The 24,415-nt window shown below is 44.2% G+C and overlaps 1 protein-coding gene across 3 annotated transcripts in view; it reads left to right on the forward strand.

Annotated features, from left to right (window-relative positions):
• ZNF831 (zinc finger protein 831) overlaps positions 1-24,415 on the forward strand; it is a 174,589-nt gene that overhangs the window by 25,708 nt on the left and 124,466 nt on the right. For all 3 annotated transcript variants that reach the window (XM_044300155.1, XM_044300156.1, XM_044300157.1), the window contains exons 4-5: positions 758-855; positions 1,551-1,669. In XM_044300155.1, coding sequence (XP_044156090.1) covers positions 758-855; positions 1,551-1,669 — 217 coding nt within the window. The remainder of the gene's footprint in view (positions 1-757; positions 856-1,550; positions 1,670-24,415) is intronic.

Consider the following 24,415-nt stretch of genomic DNA (forward strand, 5'->3'; position numbering starts at 1 on the left):
TACACTATAGAGGAAGCAAACATTAACACCATTATTATTATCATCATACTGTCAATGGCCGAACCCACTTTACCAAGACCAACATAACGCTATGTAAGGGTCAAATAATACTGTAGCACCATGACTACATATTACTACCACTATAGTGTTACTGAATAAAACATGCTATATCCTTAGATTGTGAGCCCCATTGGGGACAGTTGGCTGCTAATGTCTGTAAAGCACTGTGGAATATAGTAGCGCTATATAAGTGCATAAAATAAAATAAAATAAATATTCTAAGACCAATACTGCCAGTATACAGTGACCATATAGCAGTAGACACCAGTGCTACACATTACTCCGCAGAGCGTAAAAGAGATCACAGTACAGTTACAACTTAGATTTGTTCACTTTCTTCTCCTTTTCTTCTCCACCTGGCCAAGGATGACATGATGACTACACTGAACCACAGCTTGTCTTGGTAATATTGCCACCCATGGTGTCCCCTTTTATCATTTTTAGGCTCCACTTTAAGAGGTCTGTGGATCTTGGAAGTCTGTCATCTGAACTTCCTATTCACCATATACAAACTGTCTTCAGCATGCTTGATAGTGCTCAGTGCCCCATCATTCTGGCAGTCATTGTGTCTCTCGGGGCACAAACCCACATTTTTTACCCATAAACCATCTTCTGACATGTCTTGGCAACATGACATAAGATGTTGTTAATTTATTGGAAATAATTCTTCTCTATCATCCCCTATTCTCCTTTACAGAATTGTTTTAAAGAAGAAGCAGACAAAGGCATTTACCATCCATTGGTCAAGAAGTCTAGTAAAATGGGAACAATAATGAAATCTAGACATGTAAAAAGGTTTGCCATGTCTCTGTTTTCTTCTCCTGTTGTCTCTATTTGCCATGTCAACCATGAGCATGACTATGCCTCTTCCTTGCCTATTGTTATGTATATTGTCTATTTTTGGCAATGAAAACAGGCCATCAAAAGGGTTTGCTGATTTTTTTATATTGATAGCCTATCTCAGGATAGGCCATAAATATCTGATCAGCGGGGGGTCTGACAAGCTACACCCCTGCTGATCAGCTATTCTACAGCAGCCAACTACAGCTCTGCCCATTGTGCTTCCATTCACTTCAGTTGCAGTAACCAGCTCTGTCTACTACACAACGGAAAGAGCTATAGCTCTGCGGTCAACTCCAGCCCCAGAGCTACTGCAGAACAGCTGATCAGCGGGAATGCCTGCCAATCAGATAATAATGACCCATTCACTGGATAGGCCATTAATAGAAAAGGACCACTAAAACCCTTTAGCATTTGTGTCATGCTGATGTTTCTTGTCTCTTATTTCATGTTTGTTATAGAAAATGATCTATAATGAAGCATTACCAATTAACTTATTAGTGTTTATCCTTGTTGATTATGATTTGGCTGTGAGGTTCTTCTGTCTGCTTCATGCATGAGACTGAGACCATGAGGCATTTAAAAAGATGACTCTTGGTTGTCAGGTCTACTTAAACATGTAAAATCTCATTGTGTTTTACCTACCGCAGGAGCAAAGATGGCACCCGTGGACATTCCCATAGCAAAATGTCCCAGCACAAGACTACAGGAGCTCCTGGCCAAGACCAACAGCATACGCAAATCGGTTGTCCTTCAAATCTTGAAACAGGTACTGACCACTTAATTTAACCAATCTAGCTATCTAAAAAAAAAGAAAATTCAGCAGCACCGTAATATAGAGGTGGGTGGAATCCCTCCCATCAGCCAAGGGTCTCCCTATACCAATATAGTAAAATGAGGCAGCACTCCCTATGCAGTGAAAATGGTAGAAAGTCGATTGGAGTGCTGCATTTTTTGCTATATTGGTGTCTATTTCATGAATCAAAGGACAGCACCATGTAGACTCCTGCTCAGTCAGCTATTCTATAACTTAGGTATATACAACATCCAGAATCCTGAAAAGATGCTTAAGGCCCATGGGAAGTAGGAAATGCAAATCATAAATGCAAGGCAGATATGCAAACAATGTTGCAAAATAAGAAATCTTTAAAAAATAGAATTGTTAGTAGTTTATTTTTATCAATTAACAAAATGCTAAGTGAATGAACAAAAGAGAAATCTAAATTCAAACAATATTTAGTGTGACCATCCTTTGCCTTCAAAACAGAATCAGTTCTTCTAGGTATATTTGCACACAGTTTTTGAAGGAACTTGGCAAGGATGTTGATCCAAACATCTTGGAGAACTAACCACAGTTTATCTGTGGATGTAGGCTTGCTCAAATCCTTCTGCCTCTTTATATAATCATAGACATACTCAATGATTTTAAGATCATGGGTCTGTGAGGACCAAATCATCACTTCCAGGACTCTGTTTTTCTTTACGCTGAAGAAGTTCCTAATGATATTGCCTGTATGTTTGGGGTCATTGTCCTGCTGCAGAATAAACTCAAATCCAATAAGATGCCTCCCTGATAGTATTGAATGATGGATAAGTATCTACCTGTATTTCTCAGCATTGAACTTGATCAAATCCCAAGCTCTAATTGCTGAAATGAAGCCCCACACTTGCAAGGAACCTCCAACATGCTTCACTGGTTCCTGCAGACACTTATTATGGTACCACTCTCCAGCTCTTTGGCAAACAAACTGCCTTCTGGTACAGCCAAATATTTCAAACTTTGACTTACCAGTCCAGAGTACCTGCTGCCATTTTCCTGCACCCCAGTTCGTACCCCATGTTGAGTCACTTCAAGTGCTTTGCAGCATTTTTTCCACATCTGCCCAATACTTTTGCATAATAATGTATGTAATAGCCATTACCTCAAGATACTGTATGTACATTTAAAATGCAGATACCGATATAGCAATTGCTAACTGTACAAACAGGGCATTACTTTGTTTGAGTATCTGCTCACGGATCACTATGTTATGTTTGTAGTGTGTTGTTCTAGTAATAAGCGTATACCTGTCCTATGATGGAGGTGATTAGGGAAGGTTTTCCAATAAGGCAGCTCAAATGTAACCCCCTAAGGGCCCTGCCATTTTTCACCTTAAGGACCAGGCCATTTTTTTGCAAATCTGACATGTATCACTTTATGTGGTGATAACTTTAAAACGCTTTTACTTATCCAGGCCATTCTGAGATTGTTTTCTCATCACATATTGTACTTTATGACAGTGGTAAATTTGAGTCAAAATATTTCATTTTTATTGATAAAAAAAATACCAAATTTACCAAAAATTTGGAAACATTTGCAATTTTCTAGATTTCTATTTCTCTGCTTTTAAAACAGATAGTGATACCTCCTAAAATAGTTATTACTTTACATTTCCCATATGTCTACTTCATGCTTGGATCATTTTGTAAATTAAATTTTCTTTTTTGGGACGTTAGAAGGCTTAGAAGTTTAGAAGCAAATCGCCAAAACCCACTTTTTAAGGACCAGTTCAGGTCTGAAGTCACTTTGTGAGGCTTACATAATAGAAACCACCCATAAATGGCCGCATTTTAGAAACTACACCCCTCAAGGTATTTAAAACTGATTTTACAAACTTTGTTTACCCTTCAGGTGTTCCACAAGAATTAAAGGAAAATGGAGATGAATTTTAACAATTTCACTTTTTGGGCTGATTTTCCATTTTAATCCATTTTTTCCAGTAACAAAGCAAGGGTTAACAGCCAAACAAAACTCAACATTTATTACCCAGATTCTGTAGTTTATAGAAACACCCCATATGTGGTCGTAAACTGCTTCACATGCACACGGCAGGGCGCAGAAGGAAAGGAACGCCATATGGTTTTTGGAAGGCAGATTTCACTGGGATAACTTTAAGTTGCCATGTCACATTTGAAGACCCCCTGATGCACCCCTAGATTAGAAACTCCCAAAAAATTACCCCATTTTGGAAACTACGGGATAAGGTGGCAGTTTTGTTGGTACTATTTTAGGGTACATATAGTTTTTGGTTGCTCTATATTACGCTTTTTGTGAGGCAAGGTCACAAAAAATAGCTGTTTTGGCATCGGTTTTATTTTTTGCTATTAACAATGTTCATTTGACAGGTTAGATCATGTGGTATTTTAATAGAGCAGGTTGTAACGGACACGACAATACCAAATATGACTATAAAATACTTTTTTTGGTTGTTTGTTTCAGTTTTACATAATAAAGCATTTTTTTTTTTTTATGATTTTTTAGTGTCTCCATATTCTGAAAGCCATATTATTATTTTTTTTGGGCGACTGTCTTATGTAGGCACTAATTTTTTTCGGTATGAGATGACTGTTTGATTGGTACCATTTTACTATTTTGCATATGACTTTTTGATCGCTTGGTATTACACTTTTTGTGATGTAAGGTGACAAAAAATGGCTTTTTTTACACACTTTTTATTTTTTATTTTTTACGGTGTTCACCTAAGGCAGTGATGGCTAGCCTTGGCACTCCAGCTGTGGTGAAACTACGACTCCCAGCATGCTCCATTTATTTCTATAGAGTTCTGAGAGCAGCCAAGCAAGGGGGGCATCTTGGGAGTTGTAGTTTTACCACAGCTGGAGTGCCAAGGTTAGCCATCACTGACCTAAGGGGTTAGGTAATGTGATATTTTTATACAGCAGGTTCTTCCAGATGCGGTGATACCTAATATTCATACTCTTTTATATATTTAAATTTTACACAATAACAGTATTTTTGAAACAAAAAAAAAAATCATGTTTTAGTCTCTCCATATTCTGAGAGCCATAGTTTTTTTTTATTTTTCGGCTGTTGTCTTAGGTAGGGTCTCATTTTTTGCGGGGTGATATGACGGTTTGATTGGTACTATTTTAGGGTACATACTGCTTTTTGATCACTTGGTATTACACTTTTTGTGATGAAAGGTGACAAAAAATTGCTTAATTTAGAACAGTTTTTATTAATTTGTTTTACGGTGTTGACCAGACGGGGTGGATCATGTGAAATTTTTATAGAGCAGGTTGTTACACATGCGGTGATACCTAATATGTCTGTTTTTAATTTTATTTCTATTTTTTACAATTTTATATGTCTCTTTTTATGGGAAAGGGGCTTTTTTTTATTGAAACTTTATTTTTTTTATTGTTGAAAACACTTTTATTTCACTTTTAATATTTTTTTATTTTTTCCCACTATAAGGCCCCTTTCACACGGGCGAGTTTTCCGTGCGGGTGCGATCCGTGCGGCGAACGTATGGCACCCGCACTAAATCCTGACCCATTCATTTCTATGGGGCTGTGCACATGAGCGATGTTTTTAACGCATCACTTGTGCGTTCAGTTGAAATCGCAGCATGCTCTATATTGTCCGATTTCGACGTGACGCAGGCCCCATAGAAATGAATAGGGTGTGTGAAAATCGGATGGCATCCGCAAGCAAGTACTGATAGTTTGCCTATGAGACCCAGTCTGGGGGCTGGGCCTCATAGGCCACCGTACATACCAGGCCCCAAGGCCTTGGAATGGCTTGCGGATCCGTCATGGCTATAGAAGACATAGTACAACCGGATCCGTTCATGACGGATGCATGCGGTTGTATTATGGTAACAGAAGCTATTTTGCTGATCCATGACGGATCCACAAAAAACGCTAATGCGAAAGTAGCCTTACAGTATGCTACAACATGTAATCAGCAGATCTATTTCTCACTTTCCATTCTGTAGAAAGTGCATTATTTGTAGACACAATAGATATTTCTGCTGATAACGTTAATGCAGCGTTCTACAGTCAGAACCAGGCATTACAACCTCTTACTACCTGCAGGGCCGGTGCTACCATAAGGCAGACCAAGCGGCTGCCTTAGGGCGCACCCTGGGGGAGGGCGGAAAAATGTGACATGGAGGGGGAGAAATGTGACTTGGGGGTCTGATGGCTGACATTGGGGGCTGATGGCTGGGGGATGGTATCTGACATGGGGTTCTGATCTGAGGTCTGATTAACATTGGGGGTCTGATTGGGGCTGTGAGCTGAGGTCTGATTAACATTGGGGGTCTGATTTCTGGTCTGACCTGAGGTGTAATGGAAATTTTTTTTTTTTATTATCCTCCTCTAAAACCTAGGTGTGTCTTAGAGGGCGAAAAATATGGTCCTTAAACCAGCCATTGTCTGAAGCAGAGAGAAGATACCAGGACCACAGAGAGGAGAAACGTGGGGCCAAAATGTAGCTTCGCTTGTGTTGGCAAAAATACACTGCAGTACTACAGTACACATGCTTTTAGCAGGTTCAGATATACTATGGCAAGCCGGAAGCCAGCAGCGCAGCGGCCCGATGGGGAAAGGGGGGTTGGTTTGTCTAGCAGCGTGGAGCGGGCAGTGGGGGGAGAACATAGGGAGAGGACAAAGAGAAAGGACAAGGGGAGAGGGTGGGGGGTGGGAGGCTGGACAGCTGCGCCTACCACCCTGAACTGGGGGTGGGGTTTAGCACTTCAATTGTGCACTGAGGGTACCATCCCTCTGGATAAGAGCTGGCAGCAGAACCACGCAATCCCCCATCCACAGAGTACAAAGGGGGGGGGGGGGGGGGGTTGTTTGTGTTCTGTCCAGCAGCGTTGGTGGAGGGAGGGAGAAGGGAGGGTAAACCCTTGAAGTATCAGGCCTCTGCCACAGTAGAGCAGCGGCCCGATGGTTAGCCCCTTCCATACAGTAGCCCCTAAGGACCACAGCATGAAAGGTTATATCTGCTATTTCAAGCAGATTGTCACTGACACTCTGCACCCTCGGCCATCCTGTTGAGGAGGGAGGGAGGGAGAGAGATAGTGCGCGCGTGTGGAGCAAGGAGTGGTTACAGAGAATCCGTCAGATGACGGATTCTCTGTAAATGCACTGAGGGCAGCCCGCTGTGCATAGGAAGCACTGAGGGCAGCCTGCTGTGCATAGGAAGCACTGAGGGCAGCCTGCTGTGCATAGGAAGCACTGAGGGCAGCCTGCTGTGCATAGGAAGCACTGAGGGCAGCCTGTTGGCATAGGAAGCACTGAGGGCAGCCTGCTGTGCATAGGAAGCACTGAGGGCAGCCTGCTGTGCATAGGAAGCACTGAGGGCAGCCTGCTGTGCATAGGAAGCACTGAGGGCAGCCTGCTGTGCATAGGAAGCACTGAGGGCAGCCTGCTGTGCATAGGAAGCACTGAGGGCAGCCTGCTGTGCATAGGAAGCACTGAGGGCAGCCTGTTGGCATAGGAAGCACTGAAGGCAGCCTGCTGTGCATAGGAAGCACTGAGGGCAGCCTGTTGGCATAGGAAACACTGAGGGCAGCCTGCTGGCATAGGAAGCACTGAGGGCAGCCTGCTGTGCATAGGAAGTAGTGATGAGCGGCAGGTGCCATATTCGATTTCGACGAAATTCGCGAATATTCGATAGAATATTCGTTTTATATTCGTCGAAATCGAATATTCGTCATTATGCTAGTTATTGCGAATAATATGCGATTAAAAAAATCGCATATGCGATTTTTTTTTTTTTTTTTTTTTTTTTTTTTAAACTTAAAGGCTACTCTCCTATTGAAATCGCAAATGCGATTAATATAACACGAAATAATCGCATTTGCGATTTCAACGTAATTCTCAAATCCGACAGTACATTCTAGTATATGGAGACGTTCCCATGGTGATGGGGACGCTCCATGAGCATGGCATATAGCAGGGATCAGCAACCTTCGGCACTCCAGCTGTGGTGCAACTACAACTCCCAGCATGCACACCTCCATGGCTGGTCTCAGGACTCCCAAAGAAGTGAATGGAGCATGCTGGGAGTCGTAGTTTGACAACAGCTGGAGTGCCGGAGGTTGCTGATCCCTGGAATATAGCATTACTAAGTAAAAATCGCAAATGCGATTATTTCGTGTTATATTAATCGCATTTGCGATTTTTTTTTTTTTTTTTTTTTTTACTATGGTTGGCTTCAATGGTAGAATTAGCGAATATGACGAATATATTCGTTATATTCCACAAAACGAATATACGAATGTATTCGTCATATTCCACAAAACGAAGATAACGAAGTATTCTGCATCTCAGTTATATCTACCTATTCATCAACTTCGCTAATTCTAGCAATCATATAGGACAGTTTACTATAGAGACAGCTAAGTATAATTCGCTATGCGATTATATGACTGCTTTTTTTTTATATAAATAGAATAATTATAATACCTGATAATTATTATAATCTATTTATATAAAAAAGCAAAGTAATATAATCGCATAGCGAATTATACTTATCTGTCTTTATAGTAAACTGTCCTATATGATTGCTAGAATTAGCGAAGTTGATGAATAGGTAGATATAACTGAGATGCAGAATACTTCGTTATCTTCGTTTTGTGGAATATAACGAATATATTCGTATATTCGTTTTGTGGAATATAACGAATATATTCGTCATATTCGCTAATTCTACCATTGAAGCCAACCATAGTAAAAAAAAAAAAAAAAAATCGCAAATGCGATTAATATAACACGAAATAATCGCATTTGCGATTTTTAACTTAGTAATGCTATATTCCATGCTCATGGGAACGTCTCCATATACTAGAATGTACTGTCGGATTTGAGAATTACGTTGAAATCGCAAATGCGATTATTTCGTGTTATATTAATCGCAATTGCGATTTCAACGTAATTCTCAAATCCGACAGTACATTCTAGTATATGGAGACGTTCCCATGGAGATGGGGACGCTCCATGAGCACGGAAGGCGGCAGAAGCGGCAACGGGCACTGACTGGAGCAGCCAGGAAGCCAGGAATCCAAAGGACAGGTAAGAACAACTTTAGGGAAGTGGGAAAGGAAAAAATATAACAATAAAAAAAAAAAAAAAAAAAAAAAAAAAAAAAACGAATATTCGAAATTGCGAATTTATAGCACTATATTCGAAATATTCGCGAATTAGCGAAGTTCCGATATTCGCGAAAAAAATTCATAGGAAGCACTGAGGGCAGCCTGCTGTGCATAGGAAGCACTGAGGGCAGCCTGCTGTGCATAGGAAGCACTGAGGGCAGCCTGCTGTGCATAGGAAGCACTGAGGGCAGCCTGCTGTGCATAGGAAGCACTGAGGGCAGCCTGCTGTGCATAGGAAGCACTGAGGGCAGCCTGCTGTGCATAGGAAGCACTGAGGGCAGCCTGCTGTGCATAGGAAGCACTGAGGGCAGCCTGCTGTGCATAGGAAGCACTGAGGGCAGCCTGCTGTGCATAGGAAGCACTGAGGGCAGCCTGTTGGCATAGGAAGCACTGAGGGCAGCCTGCTGTGCATAGGAAGCACTGAGGGCAGCCTGCTGTGCATAGGAAGCACTGAGGGCAGCCTGCTGTGCATAGGAAGCACTGAGGGCAGCCTACTGTGCATAGGAAGCACTGAGGGCAGCCTGCTGTGCATAGGAAGCACTGAGGGCAGCCTGTTGGCATAGGAAGCACTGAAGGCAGCCTGCTGTGCATAGGAAGCACTGAGGGCAGCCTGTTGGCATAGGAAACACTGAGGGCAGCCTGCTGGCATAGGAAGCACTGAGGGCAGCCTGCTGTGCATAGGAAGCACTGAGGGCAGCCTGCTGTGCATAGGAAGCACTGAGGGCAGCCTGCTGTGCATAGGAAGCACTGAGGGCAGCCTGCTGTGCATAGGAAGCACTGAGGGCAGCCTGTTGGCATAGGAAGCACTGAGGGCAGCCTGCTGTGCATAGGAAGCACTGAGGGCAGCCTGCTGTGCATAGGAAGCACTGAGGGCAGCCTGCTGTGCATAGGAAGCACTGAGGGCAGCCTGCTGTGCATAGGAAGCACTGAGGGCAGCCTGCTGTGCATAGGAAGCACGGAGGGCAGCCTGTTGGCATAGGAAACACGGAGGGCAGTCTGCTGGCATAGGAAGCACTGAGGGCAGCCTGCTGTGCATAGGAAGCACTGAGGGCAGCCTGCTGTGCATAGGAAGCACTGAGGGCAGCCTGCTGTACATAGGAAGCACTGAGGGCAGCCTGCTGTGCATAGGAAGCACTGAGGGCAGCCTGCTGTGCATAGGAAGCACTGAGGGCAGCCTGCTGTGCATAGGAAGCACTGAGGGCAGCCTGCTGTGCATAGGAAGCACTGAGGGCAGCCTGCTGTGCATAGGAAGCACTGAGGGCAGCCTGCTGTGCATAGGAAGCACTGAGGGCAGCCTGCTGTACATAGGAAGCACAGCGGGCTGTAGACTCAAAACAATAAAAGAAAAATAAATACAACCAATAAATGAATTTGTGTAAAAAATATGTTTTTTTACGAAGGTGTCCATATTCTTTAAATATCACACACAGAAATGGAGACCACGAGATCTGCATATTATACATTGCAGCAGTAAATAGTACTAGGGAGCACTATATAAATGCAAATTGCATAGAAGGAGGTACTGATCACCAGGCCACTGTGAGTAATTGCTATAAGTGGTCTGTTGTTTTGGTATTATGCCCACTACTGCGAAGTATGTATGTGTGTGGGATGTATTTAAATTTTAACTAATATATTAAACTGGTTATTTTATGACTAAAAAATGAAAATCAGACATCATTTAAGTACAGGGATGGCCAACCTGCGGCTCTCCAGCTGTTGTACAACTCGCACCAAGCCCTGCTGTAGGTTGATAGCTATGGGCAGTCTGAGCATGCTGGGAATTGTAGTTTTGCAACAGCTGGAGAGCCGCAGGTTGGCCATGATATAGTACATGACAATCTCTTTCTAACAAAGCTGGAACCAGCCCTGTACCTCACATGGATCCAGAGATCTCCCAATTCATTGCTCGGCTAGATTTATATCAAGCTGACAGCTCAAGGGGAGTGTCTTATTTTGCTGCAGCTAAGGGGGCGTGTCTCAGCTCTCCCTATCACAGCTCAGGAGGCAGTTAAAGGGTGAAACTGAGCATGTGCGGCCTTCTCAGTGAACAGGTCAAAGAAATAAGAAAAAACAGGAGGCTCTATACAGATATATTTTATTGAATAACTCAGTGGCTATGCAAAAAGTTTTATTACATGCAACTGCAAAAGTATTCAGATCCAGGTGCCGGTTTGAAAACTGTAGAATATTTTTTGTGGGACAACCCCTTTAATGAGATATATTCTAGTACAAACCCGGATTCCCAAAAAGTTGGGACACTAAACAAATTGTGAATAAAAACTGAATGCAATGATGTGGAGATGGCAAATGTCAATATTTTATTTGTAATAGAACGTAGATGACAGATCAAACGTTTAATCCGAGTAAATGTATCATTTTAAAGGAAAAATACGTTGATTCAAATTTTCACGGTGTCAACAAATCCCAAAAAAGTTGGGACAAGTAGCAATAAGAGGCGGGAAAAAGTAAATTTGAGCATAACGAAGAGCTGGAAGACCAATTAACACTAATTAGGTCACTTGGCAACATGATTGGGTATAAAAAGAGCTTCTCAGAGTGGCAGTGTCTCTCAGAAGCCAAGATGGGTAGAGGATCACCAATTCCCACAATGTTGCGCATAAAGATAGTGGAGCAATATCAGAAAGGTGTTACCCAGCGAAAAATTGCAAAGACTTTGCATCTATCATCATCAACTGTGCATAACATCATCCGAAGATTCAGAGAATCTGGAACAATCTCTGTGCGTAAGGGTCAAGGCCGTAAAACCATACTGGATGCCCGTGATCTCCGGGCCCTTAAACGACACTGCACCACAAACAGGAATGCTACTGTAAAGGAAATCACAGAATGGGCTCAGGAATACTTCCAGAAACCATTGTCAGTGAACACAATCCACCGTGCCATCCGCCGTTGCCAGCTGAAACTCTACAGTGCAAAGAAGAAGCCATTTCTAAGCAAGATCCACAAGCTCAGGCGTTTTCACTGGGCCAGGGATCATTTAAAATGGAGTGTGGCAAAATGGAAGACTGTTCTGTGGTCAGACGAGTCACGATTCGAAGTTCTTTTTGGAAATCTGGGACGCCATGTCATCCGGACCAAAGAGGACAAGGACAACCCAAGTGGTTATCAACGCTCAGTTCAGAAGCCTTCATCTCTGATGGTATGGGGTTGCATGAGTGCGTGTGGCATGGGCAGCTTGCATGTCTGGAAAGGCACCATCAATGCAGAAAAATATATTCAGGTTCTAGAACATCATATGGTCTCATCCAGACGTCATCTCTTTCAGGGAAGACCCGGCATTTTTCAACAAGATAATGCCAGACCACATTCTGCATCAATTACAACATCATGGCTGCGTAGGAGAAGGATCCGGGTACTGAAATGGCCAGTCTGCAGTCCAGATCTTTCACCTATAGAGAACATTTGGCGCATCATAAAGAGGAAGATGCAACAAAGAAGGCCCAAGACGATTGAACAGTTAGAGGCCTGTATTAGACAAGAATGGCAGAGCATTCCTATTTCTAAACTTGAGAAACTGGTCTCCTCGGTCCCCAGACATTTGTTGAGTGTTGTAAAAAGAAGGGGAGATGCCACACAGTGGTGAAAATGGCCTTGTCCCAACTTTTTGGGGATTTGTTGACACCATGAAATTAAATTATTCCCTTAAAATGGTACATTTTCTCAGTTTAAACTTTTGTTCCGTGATTTATGTTCTATTCTGAATAAAATATTAGAAGTTGCCATCTCCACATCATTGCATTCAGTTTTTATTCACGATTTGTATAGTGTCCCAACTTTTTTGGAATCCGGTTTGTAAAATAATTTTTATTTTATTTATTTTTTATCTCTGTCCTGTGTTGCAAATTCAGTAGTTTGTTTTGTGGCATGACTATTTATTGGCGACCCATTTCATTTAGGCTTGCACCTGAGGCAGTCAGCCAAGTAGCCCCTCAGTGTCTTTCTTCAGTGTAAGAGACCAGGACAAGCACAGGGAGAACATATAGGAGATGATTTAGGGCTCATGCACACGAGCATAAGGGCCCCCGTCCATGCTGCGGAAAACAAATAACCGTCCACAATGCATGCGCAACAGCCATGTGCATTCCATTTGTGGACTCATTGATTTGAATGGGTCTGCGATACGCGAATTATGGCCAAAGACACATGTCCTGTCTTTTGCGGTGTGGAGGCACCGACCCGAAAGCCCATGGAAGTTCTTTGTAGGGCTTTCGTGGGCTTCCCATCTGTGCCTTTGCTTCACAAAAGACAGGTGAAGTCCTATCTTTTGTCGTATGCTGCGAATTGTGGACCCATTCAAGTCAATGGGCATCCACACCACGGAGTGCACACGGCCAGTGCCTGTATATTGCGGACTTGCTGTTTCCAGTCCGTAATACAGGCATTGAGCCCTTCCGATCGTATGCATGAGCCGTAATTATGAGGGGAATTTTTTAAAGCCAATTTTGAAATAATCTGTGTTGCTGTAATTTGCATCATTCGTCATTAGTGTCATGATATTTGATACAGTTAGTGCATCTATAAGTCTAATATTTGAGATGTTACTCCACTTTCTGTGCCACCCCTTTACTATTAGTAACAAAGCTACAGCCAGCTCTGTACCTCACATGAGTGATCTCCTCATACATCCATCCTGCTCCAATTGCTCTGCTAGATTTATTTCAAGCTGCCATGTCGGGGGAAGGTGGTGGTGTCCTTTCTCAGTGGGTGTGTCTTTTCTAAGGGCGTGTGTCCTTTCTGCTGCAACTCTCTTTCTGTAACTGTAACAGCTTTTAAAAGAAGATCTTGCTGGTGGCAGTTGAAGTATGGAACTGAGCATGTGCAGTAACCTCACTTAGGTGCACAGAGTAATAAGGAAAAGTATTAAAGGGTTTCTACCACCAGATTTGGTCCTATTTAGCTGACTGACACTAGCGATGTGCTAGTGTCAGCAGTCCATAACAGTGTTCTTACTTATCATCTGTCTGCTGCCGTTCACCTTAAAAACTTACTTTTATAGATATGCTAATGAGCCCCTAGGTGCTATGTGGGCGTCATTAGCACCTAGAGGGCTCCGTCCACTAACCATTTCAGCCCTCCAGCCCGCCCCGCTCCTGTTGATTGACTTGAAACTTCTCAGTATCTCGTACCAATTCCCGCGCCTGCGCCGTTCGCTTCTGTATTCGGCGCAGGCGCAGTGAGTGAATGCCGCGCTCCTGGTGCCGGCTTCCTCACTGTAATGTAGTTGGCGCAGGCGCAGTGAGGAAGTCGGCGTCGGGAGAATACAGAAGCGCACGGCGCAGGCACGGGAATTGGTACGACAGTATCCCCAGTATCCCCATAACAGTAACCTCTACAACCTCCACAGTGCCCGCCCCTTTAACAGTGATCTCCACAGTGCCTGCCCCTTTAACAGTGACTTCCACAGTGGCCGCCCTTTAACATTGAACTCCATAGTGGCCCCCCTTTAACACTGACCTCCACAGTGCCCGCCCCTTTAACAGTGATCGCATCTTTAACAATGATCTTCACAGTGCCCGCTCCTTTAACAGTTACCTCCACAGTGCCCGCCCCTTTAACAGTTCCCACTCCTTTAACAGTGACCTCCACAGTGCCTGCCCCTTTAACATTGACCACCAGAATGCCCGCCCCTTTAACAGTGCCCGCTCCTTTAACAGTGACCGCCACAGTGCCTGCCCCTTTAACATTGACCACCCCTTTAACAATGACCTTCACAGTGCCCGCCCCTTTAACAGTGACTTCCACAGTTGGCCGCCCCTTTAACAATGACCTCACAGTGCCCGCCCTTTTAACAGAGACCTCCACAGTGCCCACCCTTTTAACAGTGACCTCCACAGTGCCCGTCCCTTTAACAGTGAACTCCACAGCGTCCGTCCATTTAATAGTGGCCCCTGCCTTCCATGCATGTAGCAGTGTAGTTGTGCCGTCATACGTCATATGACGGAATATTTAAGGACCTGCAAACTGCTAAAACCTGTGATCAGTTGTTATGGCAACCTGGAGTAGGACCTGTGAGCTTCTATTGGCTAATAAGGGACATGTGACCTAAATGGCAGTTCGGATTTAAAGGGATTTTGTCACCAGATTTAACCCTATTAAGCTAGCTGACAATAGCGATGTGCTAATGTCAGCTAAACCTAACTAGCCTATTCCTACTTTTATCTATGCCCCCGTTATGACAGAAATCTAACTTTTATAATATGCTAATTAGCCTCTAGGAGCGGGGGGAGGGCGTTGTTCCTGCTTCTAGAGGCTCCGTTCTCGCACCTTTGCGCCTCACTCCAAAGCCTGATTGACAGGGCCAGGCAGTGCTTGCATCTGTCTGCCAGCCCTGTGCTCTAGTGAAATCTCGCACTGTTTATTATTCAGCGCAGGCGCAGTGAGGTAAAGACGCTCGCAGGCTGCCAGCTTCCTCACCGCACCAGCGCCAAATAGTGAACGGCGCGAGATTTCACTAGAGCTCAGGGGACTTGGAGGGAGGCGACAAAGGTGGGAGAACGGAGCCTCTAGATCAGATCAGGTCCAGACTGATCAGTTAGGTCACAGTACGAAGCGTGCTAGCAGAGGAACAGGACAGGGACATTTTACAAAGTAAAGACACATAAAACTAAAGGATTTAATCCAGTCACAACTGATGTGTCTCTGACTGCTGCAGAACCTCCTAACACACACCTCAGCTACTTCAGAACCTCCTAACACACCTCAGCTGCTACAAAACGTCATAATACACACCTCAGCTGCTGCAGAACCTCCTAACACACTCAGCTGCTGCAGAACTTCATAATACACATCTCAGCTGCTGCAGAACATCAGAATATACACCTCAGCTGCTGCAGAACCTCCTAATACACACCTCTGCTGCTGCAGAACCTCGTAATTCACACCTCAGCTGCTGCAGAACCTCCTAATGCACACCTCCGCTGCTGCAGAACCTCCTAATACACACCTCAGCTGCTATAGAACCTCATAATACACACCTCAGCTGCTGCAGAACCTCACAGTACATACCTCAGCTGCTGCAGAACCTCATAATACACACTTCAGTTGCTGCAGAACCTCCTAATATACACCTGTTGAAGAGCATCATAATCTGATGCTAGAGAACATATAAGGCTTTTATTACATCTGTGTTGGGGGCTGAGTCATAGATCAAGTAAATGCTGGACACAATTTTATAGCCTGGCAGATGGAAATCCGTCAGATCTCATCGTAGTCAGCGGGATCCATCAGGTGTTGTCGTCCATGAAGTGCCAGATCCGGAACTGTGAGGATTTTCGTTGTGCTCCTATGACAGGGCAGAATAGCGACTGTGCCAGCCAGGGGCGTTGCTAGGGTCTGAAGACATCCGGGGCACAAGCCCACGTGAAACCACGCCCCCATCCCATGAAGCCACGCCCCATCCCATGAAGCCACTCCCTCATCGCCACCAAAAGGATGAGGGGCCTTCACAGTGGTCATAATAACCCGTTTCAGTAGTCCCCCCTTCAGTGAATGGGGGACTGCTGAATGGGGTTAATAACTACAGTGAAAGGCCTAGCCGTCTGGGCAACCCCACAGATCCCCCTCCCCATAACAGTGCCATCCACAGACCCCCTCCCCATAACAGTGCCATCCACAGATCCCCCTCCCCATAACTGTGCCATCCACAGATCCCCCTCCCCATAACGGTGCCATCCACAGATCCCCCTCCCCATAATGGTGCCATCCACAGATCCCCCTCCCCATGACGGTGCCATCCACAGATCCCCTCCCATAACAGTGCCATCCACAGATCCCCCCCTCCCCATAACGGTGCCATCCACAGATCCCCCTCCCCATAAAGGTGCCATCCACAGATCCCCCCTCCCCATAAAGGTGCCATCCACAGATCCCCCCTCCCCATAAAGGTGCCATCCACAGATCCCCCCTCCCCATAACTGTGCCATCCACAGATCCCCCAGCCCTCCCCATAACTGTGCCATCCAAAGATCCCCCAGCCCTCTCCATAACTGTGCCTCCCACCGCCTAGTGGGAGGAGCAGACGCCCCGCGCTGCCTGCTGTTACCGGAGGCGGAGCTGCAGTAGGAATCGCCGAGATGAGCGGCCGGCTGCAGAATCTGGGGATGATTTTTCAAGTTAAGTCTGCACTCTGCAGGCACAGCGCAGGCGGATTAGGACATGAGCGGCAGGGCCGGTGTAGCGCAGGAGAGTCAGAGCGCTGGCCGGCCCTGCCAGTGCACTGCCAGCAATACATTTGGGGCACTGGTCAAAACATCCGGGGCTCAAGCCCCGAATGTTTTGACCTAACGACGCCCCTGGTGCCAGCATAGATGTGAACAAAGCCTAATACACACCTCAGCTGCTGCAGAACCAGATTGTTATTATTGGAAATTAGGGAGCAATACAGGATGAGGTATAAGTGGAGAGAACTACAACTCCCAGCATGTCCAGGCTGTTAATAATAGATACCATTGAATATTACACAGAGAGAGTATAAGGCCGGGTTCACATCACTGTATATTTTTCCGTACTTCTGACAGAAAACCAGAAAAATTAAGAAAAAAACTGATCCTGTATTTCAAGCATCAGTTCTGCACATTTGAGTAATTTCCATCGGAGATCCGTTATTTTAGACGGAAAAAAGTCTTGCACGCAAAACAAAAAACGAAACAGTGGTGTTAACCCAGCCTAAAAAGAGAGAACTACAACTCTCAGCATGTCCAGATTATTATAGGGCATAATCCAGTTATACTAGTATGGCCAGACTTATTATGGGGCATCAGTATACATTACCGAGAGGGGGTATAAGAGAAGAGAACTACAACTCCCAGCATTGCCAGACTGTACTAGGGCATAAGTTGAAATTATATGGAGTGGCATATAATAGGACAGGACTACTACTCCCAGCTTTTCTAGGATGTTGTATGAGTTATTCCAGGACACCACTAACCTCTCCTCAGGCACAACACAGAAGCTCCGCCCCCTCACAGTGACATCCCACAGGTCTTTCACCAGTCCTCTGCACTGATCACATGATGATGACATTACCAAAGGTCCGTCAGACTTCACTTTTCTTATATGTCTAGGCTGATGACATCACTAAAGGGCCTTCTCCATGTCATATATTCTTCTCTCACAGGTAGCCATAGCCAGTGTAATTAGTGGGAGTGGCCTACTCTCCACTGCGGGCCCCAAGGCCCCCATAGCAGCTGCATGGTCTGCCTCTATTGGAGGTACGCCACTGCCTCTGGCCCTGGAGCTGCTTTTGCCAGAGTTGCTCTACCACAAGCCACACTAAAAATGCAGTGGGAGATTAGGGAGGTTAACAAGTAGCTCAACAACTGGTGTAGTAAGGAGGGGTTTGAGTTCCTAAAGAACTGGGCTAATTTCTTGGCTACAGACTCTATCCTAGGGTTGGGCTGCACCTCAATCGGGAAGGTGCAGCTGTTTTGGCGGGGGGAGATGGCTAAACGTTTGGAAGCAGGATTAGACTGGCCCACAGGGGTACTGGTGAATCCCTCGGTAGGCCCATGAGCAAGGTGGGCCCCTAGTCTCCCACCCCCTGCACAAGTGGCACATAACACAGTAGACTTGCTGCACTCCATACATATATTCAATGTACAGCACCTCAACCAGCCTATGTTCATATAAAAAACCTGATAGATTATTAAAGAAACTCCCCAGTTTATTATTCTAGACACGATCAGAGCTGAGATAATTCTAAGTATAGAGGAAAGCTAGCCGGTATCCTCTTTTCCCAAGGACCTACCTTGTCAAAGTTGCTGCATCTTGCTGCTGTATGAGTAGGAAATATTTGAATATATCCGTAGGGTGAGCCCCCAAAATAAATTTTACTGGTGGGCCTTAGGCACCCCAGTCCAACACTGGTTGGAGGAGTGCTCATAAGGAAAGGTGTAGGGTAAAAGATATACATAAACTTCTCAATTGTATGTATACTAATGCCAGAAACCTGACTAATAAAACTGGGGAACTGGAATTAGTGATGTGTGAGGAGGACTATGTCTACTTTCACACTGGCGTTTTTGGCTTTCTGTTTGTGAGATCCGGTCAGGGCTCTCACAAGAGGTCCAAAGCGAATTAGTTTGCATTCTAATGCATTCTTAATGGAAAAGGATCCACTCAGAATGCATCAATTCAGTCTCCATTCCGCTTTGGAGACGGACACCAAAACGCTGCTTGCAGCGTTTTGGTGTCCGTCTGATAAAACTGAGCCAAACGTTTTCACTGCTACAATCTGGCACAATAGAAAACGGATCCGTCCTCCATTGACTTTCAATTGTGTTCAAGACGGATCTGTCCTGACTATGTTAAAGATAATACAAACAGATCCTTTCTGAACGGATGCAGACGGTTGCATTATCTGAACGGATCCGTTCATGATGGATCCGCACAAAACGCGGGTGTGAAAGTAGCCTAAGACATAGGGGGAATAACTGAGACATGGCTGATTGATAGCTATGACTGGGCAGTTAACGTATAGGGTTACAGACTGTTTAGAAAGGATAGTCAAAACAGGAGAGGGAGAATGGTTATCTGTTATGTAAAGTCCTGTCTAAAGCCTACACTCCAGGAAGATATAAGTGAGAGAAATTAACATACGGAGTCACTGTGGATAGAAATACATGGAGGAAAAGACAATAATAAAATACTGATAGGTGTTTATTATAAGCCACTTAATGTACCAGAGTCCACAGAAAATCTACTACTAAACGAGATAGACGAGGCAGCAAATCATGAGGTCGTAATTATGGGGGACTTTAACTACCCAGATATAGACTGGGAAGCTGAAAGCTGTAGATCTCATAAAGGAAACATGTTCTTGGCAACAACCAAAGACAATTACCTTTCCCAAATGGTTTAGGACCCAACTAGAGGGACGGCCGTACTGGACTTAGTATAAACCAATAGACCTGACAGATGTGCAGGTTGGGGGACACCTAGGAAATAGTGACTATACAATAACTTTCCAATTTTCATTCAAAAGATTGTTTCTTCAGGCACAAAAATACCAAACTTCAAAAAAAGCTAAATTTGACCAGCTTAGAGTTGACATCAGGCCTAACTAACTCGGACAATGTCCTCTAAATAAAATAAAAATACAGACAAAATGAGTTATTTTAAAAACATCCTAAAACTCTAATTGTGAGAGTTACATACCTTATAGGAATAAGGGACAATGTGTAACGGACAGGAAAAAGCCAATGGTAGCAAGGAAGCATGGAAACACTATAAGGAAACAAATAGAATATGTAAAAAAAAAAAAAAAAAAAAAAGCAATCAAAGATAGATTAAAGACAGAAAGATTAATTGCCAAAGAGAGTAAAACTAACCCTAAAATGTTCTTCAATTATATAAATGGTAAAAAGTATAAATCTGAAGGTGTCGTCCCTTTGCAAAGTGATGAGAGGACAGTTGCAGACAGTGATGAGGAGAAAGCAAAGCTATTAAATATGTTTTTCTCCACTGTATTTACTAAGAAAAATTTACTTTCACACTAGTGTTCGGGCTCCGCTTGTGAGTTCCGTTTGAAGGCTCTTACAAGCGGCCCCGAACGCATCCGTACTGCCCCAATGCATTCTGAGTGGATGCGAATCCGCTCAGAATGCATCAGTCTGGCACCGTTTGGCCTCCGCTCCGCTCGGCAGGCGGACACCCGATTTCTGCTTGCAGCGTTCGGGTGTCCGCCTGGCCGTGTGGAGGCAAACGGATCCGTCCAGACTTACAATGTAAGTCAATGGGGACGGATCCATTTGAAGTTGACACAATATGGCTCAATTTCAAACGGATCCGTCCCCCATTGACTTTCAATGTAAAGTCTGGACGGATCCGTCTGACTAACTTTCCCACTTAGAAATTTTTCTGAAATATAATGCAGACGGATCCGTTCTGAACGGATCCCATCGTCTGCATTATAGGAGCGATCTGTCTGTGCAGACACCAGACAGATCCGCTCCGAACGCAAGTGTGAAAGTAGCCTAAACTGTCAGATGAAGTGCAGAATGTAAAAGTTTATTTCCCATTAAAAGTGCCCTGTCTGACCCAGGAAGAAGTACAGTGGCATCTTAAAAATATTAAAATGGACAAATCGCCAGGACCAGATGGTATACACACCCAATCATAAGAGAATTAAGTAATGTCATAGCCAGACCCCTATTTCTGATTTTTAAGGACTCTATACTGATAGGGAGTGTTCCACATGATTGGCGCATGCCAAATGTGGTGCCAATATTCAAAAAGGGTCCAAAAACAGAGACTGGAAATTATAGTTCGGTAAGTTTAACAGCTATCATGGGTAAACTGTTGAATGGTTTTCTAAGAGATGCTATCTTGCAATAGCTCAATGAAAGTAAGCGAATAACGCCATATCAGCATGGCTTGATGAGGAATCCGTCATGTCAAACTAATTTAATCAGTTTCTATGAGGAAGTAAGTTCTAGACTGGTCTGCGGCAAGTCAATGGATTTCATATATCTTGACTTCTCCAAAGCATTTGATTCTATGCCACATAAAAGGTTAGTATGTAAAATGAGAATACTTGGACTGGGAGAAAATGTCTGTATGTTGATAAGTAACTGGTTCAATGATAGAAAACAGAGGGTGGTTATTAACAGTACACACTCAGATTGGGTCACTGTCACTAGTAGAGTAACTTAGGGGTCAGTATTGGGCCCTATTCTCTTCAATATATTCATTAATGATCTTGTAGAAGGCTTGCACAGTAAAATGTCAATTTTTGAAGATAACAATAAACTGTGTAAAGTAATTTACCCTACAGAGGACAGTATACTACTACAGATGGACCTGGATATATTGGAGGCTTGGGCAGAGAAGTGCAGATGAGGTTTAACACTGACAAATGTAAAGTTATGCACATGAGAAGGACTAATGCAAGTGACCTGTACATACTACAGTAAATGATGAATGATAAAACCCTGGGTTATTCAGTTTAGAAAAAAGACGACTAAGGGGAGATCTAATAACTATGTATAAATATATCAGGGGTCAGTACAGAGATCTCTCCCATCATCTATTTATCCCCAGGACTGTGACTGTGACGAGGGGACATCCTCTGCATCTGGCGGAAAGAAGGTTTCTACACAAACATAGAAGAGGATTCTTTATGGTAAGAGCAGTGAGTATCACGATCGGCGTGACTATCACATACGTGACACAGAGGGAGGGAAAGAGGAAGGCCCTGCCCAAGTGAGAGGGAAGGTGGTGACCCCTGACTCACCTTGCGGCTGGCACCTGGCTGCCCTGACGTCCCTAGACGGGTTCCTCACCCGTACGCCGATCACGTGCCTAAAACCCTGGCTTTCCCTAAGATGAGCCCTAGATAGTGAACAGGGCGGTGGGAACACTAGTCCGCACCACTAGCTCTAAAGGAAAACACCAAGGGGAGGACAGACAATACAGACTCAACATATAATCCCAGGTGGGCGACAACAGGAGACAACAAAAAGCCCAACAGGGATCCGGAGGGTAGCACTCTGGAACAACAACCAGGATTCACAGCTCCAGTGGGTCAGTATAGAAGTCCAGGCAGGAAGATCTATAACTGGCAACTAGAGAAGTGTGAGAGGAGAATATAAGGAGGTTGGGAGTGGCAGACAAGAAACAGCTGAGGAGGAGAAGCTACGGATCCCTGAGTGAGACAAAAAGGATTGCAAGGCAAACACAGAAAACAATCACTAAGAAACGACGTGATCTTTAGACATAGAGCGCGCAGCCACCCGCTGCGACTTCCTGACCCCGGGTATAACGGAGTCAGATGTGGCTCTTGACACCCTCGTGACAGTGAGACTACGGAACTCTCTGCCTGAGGAGGTGCTGATGGGGAATTCACTAAAAGAGTTCAAGAGTAGAGATGGCCTTGCGGTTCGCCTGGAGGTCGTTTTGCGGCGAACGCCGCTTGTTCACGGTTCACCGAACAGGCGAACATATGGCAATGTCCGCTGGCGCCATATTCTTTTACATTGTAAAAAACTTTGACCCATAATGCATCCATCAGGTGGTACAGAACAGCCAATTGAGACGTTTCAGCACATGGACATACCCCCTACCCTATGAATAAACCAGATTTGGCCACCATTTTAAATTCCGTCTTTTGCCAGTGTAGGGAGAGGTTGCTGTGTGGCGCAGGGACAGACTGTTAGGGACACCAAACGCTAGCTAATAGGGCCACAAAAGTCCTTTTAAGGACTGGTATAGGTGTGCTATCGATTGGTGTGACTTATTGAGAGGTGTATTATACTTATAATATACTTTCTAACATAGAAAGTATATTATAGTGCATTTGTATTGTGCAGCAGTTGTGTGCGGTTCTGCTGCGATACTGCAGCTACACAGAGGGGCAAACGCTCTTGGAATAAATGATTTCTACTGGCGTGATATACCATTTGCCTCCAAAAAATCTCATTGAAGCAGGGGTGCGATATACTAATAATATACTTTCTATATAGTGCATTTAGGTAGTGCAGCATTTGTTTGCAGTTTTGCTGCGTTACCGCAGCTACACAAAGTGACAAATGCTATTGGAACAAATAATTTATACTGGTGTGATATACCAGTTGCCCCCAAAAAAAAATGATTGAAGCAGGGGTGTTATATACCAATAATATACTTTTTATATAGTGCATTTGGGTAGTGCAGCATAGTGCACTACCCAAATGCACTATATAAAAAGTATATTATCGGTATATAACACCCCTGCTTCAATCAGTTTTTTTAGGGGGCAACTGGTATATCACACCAGTATAAATTATTTGTTCCAATAGCATTTGTCACTAAATGCTGCACTACCTAAATGCACTATATAGAAAGTATATTATTAGTATATCGCACCCCTGCTTCAATGAGATTTTTTGGAGGCAAATGGTATATCACGCCAGTAGAAATCATTTATTCCAAGAGCTATTGGAACAAATAAATTCAACTGGTGTGATATACCAGTTTTCCCCCCCCCCCCCAAAAAAAACTGATTGAAGCAGGGTTGTGATATACCAATAATATACTTTCTTTATAGTGCATTTGGGTAGTGCAGCATTTGTTTGCGGTTTTGCTGTGTTACCACAACTACACAGAGTTACAAACGCTATTGGAACAAATAATTTCTACTGGTGTGATATACCCCAAAACTGAGTAAGGCAGTGGTGTGATATACCTTCTTCCACAAATACTGCTCTTCTATAGGGACTTTTTTCACAGGGTAATTTTGAGTATGACACCAGGCCGGATCCTAAGTAGGAAGTTGCAGAAGGTGGGTGCGATTATGTCAAAGGATGCACCAGACTTGGTTGAGTGGCTCACTCAGCCTTCCGCTTCTGCACCCTCCTTGTCCTCTCTATCTGCACCCTTTTCACTCTCTGCTGTGTGCACCCCCAAAAACACCACCATCACCCCTCCACTCGAGTCAGAGGAATTATTTTCCAATTTATTCCAAGACCTTACCGATGTGCAGCCATTCTTGGCATCGGATCAGGAAGAGGATGTATCAACGGTCGCCACCCAGAAGTCTGACGACAGTACCCAGATCAGCCCAAGGAGGT

Source organism: Bufo gargarizans, chromosome 6 (genome assembly GCF_014858855.1).
Source record: "Bufo gargarizans isolate SCDJY-AF-19 chromosome 6, ASM1485885v1, whole genome shotgun sequence".
NCBI classification, from domain to species: Eukaryota; Metazoa; Chordata; class Amphibia; order Anura; family Bufonidae; genus Bufo; species Bufo gargarizans.